The 7957-nt window shown below is 36.6% G+C and overlaps 1 protein-coding gene across 1 annotated transcript; it reads right to left on the bottom strand.

The window, feature by feature from the left end:
* Positions 1–6750: 6750 nt before the first annotated feature.
* On the bottom strand, positions 6751–7256 carry LOC131437702 (endocuticle structural glycoprotein ABD-5-like). The gene is made up of 2 exons (XM_058607205.1): positions 7063–7256; positions 6751–6991 (listed from the first exon to the last, which is right to left on the bottom strand). Exons 1-2 carry the CDS (start codon positions 7185–7187, stop codon positions 6802–6804), a joined length of 315 nt encoding a protein of 104 aa, XP_058463188.1. The 5' UTR covers positions 7188–7256; the 3' UTR covers positions 6751–6801.
* Positions 7257–7957: the final 701 nt, after the last annotated feature.

Here is a 7957-nt window from a genome sequence, read left to right as displayed (position 1 = left end):
AGTTGTGGATTTATGAATATGACGTCGAAACCGCACAACAATCGACCGAATGGCGCTTCGAAGGCGAGCCGAAACCATCCATTATTAAAATCGCCACACGAAAAAAAAAATTTCAACTTCTTTGTATAGACGCCAAACAAAAACTAATCGTACGATATGCGTCAAAATTTGACAGAATGTGTATAAAAGTGTTTCCAACGCTGAGAGAATAAAAGTTCACCGATTGGATAAGCGTGGGAATTTCAAAATGAAAATTCCGGTTCTTTTTTGATCAAAAGGTATATATCCTAAAAACACTAAAAGCGAAACTAAAGGAACCCTTCATCAAATACTAACCTCATGAAGCATAGTTATCAGCTGACGCACATATTCATGTACTAATGAACGAGCGAAGCAGCTCTCCTTGCTTGTATTGAGGAGTGAATTTTTACTAGATATACGAATATGTGTGAATAGCACAAAGGGTGAAACTCTTTTGTTAATATTCGTTGTTTCAATTTGCAAGCCCTGGGCAGAAGTCGAAACGAGTGGATATATTTTGCTTTGTTTTTCCAATTGTTGTTAATTATTATTATATCGGTTTATTTATCTTTAGTTTTAACTTCTTGGGGCATTCACCGCGGGTTAGTAAAAAGGATAGTTAGTTGTTGTAAATTTTACAAACAAAAAATCTTCCACAACAAGATGTATCATGTTTTTTTGAGCATCGATTTAAAAACGCATAATTAATTTTGCCCTCGTTATTTTTGATGCACGTAGAACCGCAATATTTTATTTCACATTCCAAATAGTGATTATAGCAATGAAAGGCTGTTTAAATTCCAGCTGATTATACTGCACTATTAGATTAAATTAAACACTAAGCATGAATTGGTTTGCAGAAGTAGCAGGAAACTGCTAAATATTAGCAGGAGCAGTTATTTATTTATTTACTTATTTATTTACATGCACGGAGAACCCTTCGATCATAAAATTGCGATATCGCAGTTTTTAATTTTTGCGATAGTTGATTTAACTAATTTCTTTTTGATTCAGCCAAAATGGTTTTTGATTTGCATATATTCAAGTAGTTGAAAAATATGTTGTTTTGAATGCTGTCAAATGCCGGAGACAGTTGAAAGCAAAACAATAATCGCAATGCAAAATCAACAACTATTTTAAGTTGAAATCTGTTCGCGTTGCTTCAAAATGTCAATGAAAACAACATCGATGTGTAGACATAAGAATGGAGGATTCCGACACGATGGTTAAAGTGTTTGGTGAAATTGTGTTCATTCGATTTAAGAATTTTATGATAACAAGTGTTTATCTAACAGCGGTGTTGTGGTTAAGTTAACCTCGTTTGAGATGAAAAAGATTTGGTGACAAATTAGAAAATGTTAATGAATGATCATCTCGTAATCTTTCAGGTATGCGCAAAAATTTTTTGCTTCAAATTCGATCATTATTTACTTCCAGCAGACTGTTTTACTTCCAGCTGTTTGATACCGATGATGATGTTCATGCATTAGCAATAAAACGCTTTTTGACATGAATTTAATTTATAAAAGTAACAGGAGCGAAGGGTTTCAAACGCACAGAACGCGCTGCGATTGAATGGCGCGTTTGAATTGCCGTCGCAAAATTCCAATTCCCAGCCGTTGATGTACCCAAGCTCATATAAATTGACTAAAATTATCAGTGCATAACTTTAGTTCAACCGTTTGAAGGCATCATTTTAGGTAAATTTAATAATTTCGCTAATTTATCCGCCCCTCCGGGCACTTTTGCTGATTAAAAACGTTTTTCTACATCAATCATTTCCGATCGAATCAGAAGTATTTTTTTAGAGTTTAGATCTTTACTGATCTCAAAACAAACAAACAAATAAAACCGATTTATTTTTCAACTAACAGAATTTTGTTTCAATAACAACACCAGTTATTTCAACTAAAATATTTGTTGAAATTGAAAGGTATGTGTCCTCACTAATTGACAGCATTTTTTTCTCAAACAGTTGAATTAGTTGTTTCAACCATCGTTTCTGCTAATCGAAAAACAAAAACGACAGTTTAGTTAAAACAACAATCGATTAGTTGTACCAAATTTTAACCAATCGAATTCAGAAAATCAACTAATATTCTGGTTGAAATGGGATCGCGGGTGGTTCCGTGTGTAATCAACAGACAATGTCCTATTTCTAAGTATTCAGCAGATGCTCGATTGAAAGTTCGTTGTAGACCAATAATAGCACTGTGGTATTCATAATTGGTACGGCTAAGGGGCAATCGAAGAAAGACGTTATTCCGAAGAGCTCTAGTGCAGGGCAGTCTATTTCGTTGTTCAACATGTCGGCGATCAACATAGCACGGGACAAATCACGTCAAATGCCAAGAGTGTCGAGTCCAATCAATAATCCACGGCTTTCGTGGCTAGGCCGCTCGTAAGGGTTATCCCAAGCTAGCTGTCGAAGAGCAAATCGGACGAATCTGATTCTATTCTGTGGGCGCCGTTAAGGTAATATGGGTTCCATATCGTAGAGCAGTACTCGAGCGTTGTACGAATGAGTGAGCAATATAAAAACTTTAATATAAAAAGCCCAACTGACAATCTCTTAGAAAATTAGTTTAGATTATTCTGTGAAAATTTCAGAATGATTCATTGTCTTTATCGGTCGGGAAAGTCTTTTTTATGAAGGAAGAATTGCATAGCTGAAAACGGCAACTTTCAACTTGTTCATTGAATATCTCGCTTTCAAAAGCATGGATCAAAAATCTATGCTGACAATGTCTAGATAATTTAATTTGCGATTAGTGCATGAAAACATATATGTTTGTCGCTATAAGAATGAAGTGAAAGTTGTTTTTGTGAACGTAAGTCGATTTCTATGGTGGCGCCATTTTAGTTCCCTGGTAACGTAACGAAACATGAAAGGGAAATAAAATCGGCTCAAAAAGGTTGCCAAACAAGCGGTATCTTTCTTGGATTTTATGTGATATAGTCAAACTTGTAATCGAAATTATCAAAACTTTCTTGGCAACCCGGCCACATCGACAGTCATTTTGCACATTTGCGAGAGAGCATGGAGAGAAATGTAATACGCACAGCGAGCCACGTGAAAGTATCTGTGAAATGTTTTGCTATTCTCATTACAAATCCTTAATAACGAGATGCCTTAGCTACAATAAAGTTGATATGCTGTTTGAAAGACAATTGCTCATCTAGAACAACACCGAAATCCTTAACACATGTGGTTCTGTTAATCACTACTTCATCAAGGCAGTAGTTGTATCTTATAGGAACTTTTTTGCATATGAACGTGATGATTGAGCATTTGTCAATGTTAAAAGCCATTCGATTTACCTCAAAAATTCAATGCTTCGAACTATTTGGATCATCAGCGAAAGATAAGCGTGGACATTTTAGAGAAAGATTCACATCGTTAAAATACAGGAGGGAGATCAGTGGTCCGAGATGGCTGCCTTGTTGAATCCCAGATAAAGCGATGAACTCTTGCTAGTCGGCGATTATTAAGATATGAAGGAAACCAACGTAAAGTTCAAGAGGTTGGTAGTCGTAGACCGTTTCGGTATAAACCCATGTTGTGTTTCTGCAATAAACCACTTACAATAGCTGAACATAGATTCCAATACAACCATTTCGAAAATCTTTGGAATAGCACTGAGCGAGGTAATTCCACGGTAATTGTCGATGTCTTTTTTGTCTCTTTTTTTATGAACTGGAAACATGCATAAAAACTTCCAGGAATCAGTGAAGATCCCAGATGTTAGCGATAAACGAAACCATTGGCAGAAAGCTGCAATTAAACCGATGAATCATTCTTCACAAAGATTGCAGGAATACCATCGGGTCCGGAAGAGCGCGAAGACTTAATTTTTGCGATAGCGATTTTTACTGAATTTTGGTCAACACTAATAGTATCCAACGACTGATGTGATACTGGAACGTTCATTGCTGCTTGAGCGATTTGGTTCGGTGACAAGACATCATTGGAGAAAACGCTGGAAAGCTTTTCAGTAAACAGCTAGCTGCCTTTTTCAACATCATATCTGATGACTCCAATCACATTGAAGCTATAAGATTACCGAGAAGCTTCTATCTCAAGGCATAAAGAAGGGTGGTGCTTGGCATATTTCACCTTAGGAACGGGTGCTGCAGCAATCTTGGGAGCGGAATCGAATTTACTTAAAAAACAAAGATCCTGTATTTTACTGTTTTCATTCGTCATGTGGTTGAATTGGCGCAACAGATTTGTGCTGTAACGATCAAGCAAACTGATGCTGCCAGTGTTTGAATGGCGCGTTTGAATTGGCGTAGCGATAGCCGGCGCTCAGGCATGTACCCCTCCCGAAATCAGAAAAAGAAACAAAACAAAACTGTTTGATACGAAGCGAACAGTGTCAAAAATAAATAAAATGGAAATTTAATACGGGGCAAAATAAACGACAATAATAATAAGACACTTAATTGTTCAGGAAGACTGGAAAGAGAAAGTGCGCGAGCTTACCATAGTTGAGCAAGATTCTGCAAATTAGAAAGATATTCTGCCGCTAGCACTTGCATACTTATTTAGGACTAAAAAGACGAACGCAAGTGCACTTCGAGTGCATGTTTGGCTGGATCCATTGTTATACGCCAAAGAAATAAATGATTTCCCGACAATGGACTGAGGTCATCGTTGCACGAGTGCCTGGAAGGTGGGTCGGAAAGATCATGATGCCGGTTTTCTGGGATTGTCATAGTACACTTTTGGAGTACTAAATTGATTAAAGATCAAATTCGCTGTGAAAGGGCCTTACATGAAGCACATGAGCATCGCTACCATAGCTAAATACAACAGTTTAGTCCTCAAATTACTTGCTCATCCACCTTGTTCACCTGATCTGTTCACTGTTATCTGTTCCCAAGCCTAAAGTCATCTCTGAAAAATCGATGTGAGTTTCGTTTGGGAATTTTAGACCGCTACTTCCGGAACCTGATACCGAAAACTGTAGAGCTAAAGTAAGTTTGTAGGGTCATCAACCAATATGTCCTACAAATTAAGAAGATGCTTTCCGTTCTCCACGAATCAAAGTAAGGGATCTATCTCGGACCACTTCTCAAAATCCATCACAAGTCTTGTGGATTTTTGTACTCTAGAAATGGGCATTTAGAAAGTCTACATGTGGGATTGAAATGGCATGACAGTAAACGTTAAGAAATGTAATACAATAACCTCGGTCAAAGTCACAAATTTTATTCAAATACCTTATAATGATAGTTTCCAGTGTGAAAGTTTAAGGTGTCTGTTAAAAACGCCAATAAATGGCGCATCGGAAATCTTTAGTGACATTATTTTTTCATTCCAGGCCCCTCCCGAAACCAAATCCTGGGTACGGGCCTGCCGGCGCTTCTGTTGTTTCTGCGAATGATAGTCAAGCTAAATTTTTAATCAGCAGCATAAAATGCTTTGTGATTATTTTTAAATTAATGTTTTTATTATCATTATAGATATTATTACCCACAGTACTTACAGCTTCTATTAATGATTTTTAACGACAAAATCGGAATTGCCGAATAAATTTTTAATACATCACCTCTATTTATTCACTTATCAATCATATTTCATCAATATATTCATAAAGGTTCAGTTTTTATTCATCGGCAAATTTATTCATCATGTATTTTGAAAAGGGATGAGATAAGATGAGATTCAATGTGCGATTTTTTTTTTAAATACTTGCGAGAAGAATGTTCGCTAGTGAACTTTTCACAACTGATTTTTTGCCATATGATATCAGTTTCAGTAAGAACCGCGATTGCAGAAAAATCAGCACTGAACTTTGCTGCAGTGAGTTTTCTGATCGATGATTTTTTTCTTTCTGAAAATCACTTGTGAAAAATTTGAGGCGCGTTTTTTGAATATTTTTTTTCAACACTGACTAAAACCCAACACGCAAATCTTAAAAATGTAAGAATAATTTATATTTCAATAAATAATTCAACAGCAAATGATACAGCGTCTTTTGCCATATCTGAAGTGATGCAATTCGTAATTTCACCGCAAACAGGTTTCATTTGGATGTGTATTTCAATGTTATAGTTATAAATAGTAACCACAGGACATTGATCGATTTTATGGCTTGTGTTGATTAAACACAAGAATCATGGAGCGTCAAGTTAGAAATTGATATTGTCAGGACCTGTTTTTTTGTTTTTTTTTATACGATTCATATTATAGGCCGAAGCATTACGCAGATATTCAGAACATCTGTAATAATTAGCATATTTGGCTTAATATTTTCACATTCCGTACGCATGTGATAAAGCTCAACTAATTCTTTATTAAACCCAGTAATAATTGACATCCCGCTGGCTATATCAATTGTTACCTAGTTTTTAAAAGCAGTTAAGTACATAAAAAATAAATAAACGAGAATATTTACGAAACAGATTGATGATAATTGTTACGCCGGTTGGCTGTAGTTGCACCCATAATTGCTCGTAAAAGATACATAAACGGATATCCCAATCATTTATTGAAGCAAAAAAAATACATCGTGACTAGTTGTTCACAACGGGGTGTTAATAGGAGATTCGCTTTAGAGCATGGTTCCACAGACTGATAAGGACACATGTGTACCGATTCTTTAAAATCGTTAATTTGCGTTAATTTAAGAATATTTGTGATATTAGTGCAATTCGTAATGCATGAATAAAGTAAAAACATATAAAAGGCTTTGAAAATTTACCAAAGGTTATTCACAGCATCTTTTTATTCATTCCCAACTTACACCTAAAACAGACGACGCTCTCTTCAAACTACGCTTTGGGAATATGAGGGGCCTCCGGTTGGAATCCGTTTTCATCGGCGATGTAATTTACGGTGTAGGTTTGCCCGTCGGCACCAACGTACGAGTAGGATCCTCGAACAACCAAGGCACTGATTTCGTCACCAAAACTTTTCAGTTGTGCCTGTTCCGATCGTTGAATTCCGTTGCTCGTGTCGTATCTAGATTATGTGGAATGACATAAATTATGCTTCGTCGTGTCAACACGTTCATGCCAATCGAATCTACTCACTTGAAATTGTACCCTTCGATGCCCTGATTATCATTTTCGTATTGTACAATCTGGGCGTCCTTATCCTCTACTGGGGCAGCAACTGCCAATGCCATAACGGCAACGAACACTAGGATTGTCTTCATTTCGTACTTGCTATATACCGTCTTTGCTGACGTTACAAATGTTTCGATTAGCTGTTGCTCAGCATTGATTGCCCGTAAAACTACTAGCGCCAGTACGTTGCGGAGGTATTTTTATAGTAAACTTTTCTAATCTAGGCAGAGCTTAGTATCCTTCAGAGTAAAAAAAAAACACCACTCAGATCAGCCCATTCTCCAACCCACAGCGGCGTGTATATTCAAATAAGGTTTAGTAACATCTCGTCCTCGTCATCCACCAAATAATAGCGACGACCATGGCGCAAACCTGATGGCCATCCCCAACAACGCCGCATGAGGTCGACCCAAACCCAAACTGAACAGAAAATTGATGTACTGCAGGTACACTCGCGAGACGGAACTGTCAAGCCGAGACGTTTGGATAAAAGTTTTTTCGGATGCAGATAAGTTTTTCTTCGGAACCGAACATAAATACAAATGATGAGGACTAACACAATAAGATAAAATCGTGCAAAAATACGACTCCTACGCATGACATGTACGAATGTTTTAGATACATTTTAGGTGCTACTGCGTCTTTGCATCATATACTAGTTATGATATGATAGTTTGTATGTATTTTGTTCTAATGAAATTCAGTCGTTTGAGTCCGAATTCAGAACAACATAATTTGACTTATTAAATTTGCTATTCATGTGATAGGAAAAGGAAAAAATTAAAAAAAAATTAACTAAACTTGTTAAAAGTTTCATTGAAATGGTTTCGAGATCAAAAAGTTGTATAACTTCGTTTCT

The sequence above is a fragment of the Malaya genurostris genome, chromosome 3 (assembly GCF_030247185.1).
Source record: "Malaya genurostris strain Urasoe2022 chromosome 3, Malgen_1.1, whole genome shotgun sequence".
NCBI lineage: Eukaryota > Metazoa > Arthropoda > Insecta > Diptera > Culicidae > Malaya > Malaya genurostris.
This window is presented reverse-complemented; position numbering and strand designations above follow the sequence as displayed.

Excerpts from the sequence above, each read along its gene's own strand:
- LOC131437702 (XM_058607205.1), bottom strand. The coding sequence starts at position 7,187 with ATGAAGACAATCCTAGTGTTCGTTGCCGTTATGGCATTGGCAGTTGCT. Across the intron at positions 6,992-7,062 it reads ATCGAAGGGTACAATTTCAA|ATACGACACGAGCAACGGAA; the intron begins GTGAGTAGATTC and ends CACATAATCTAG.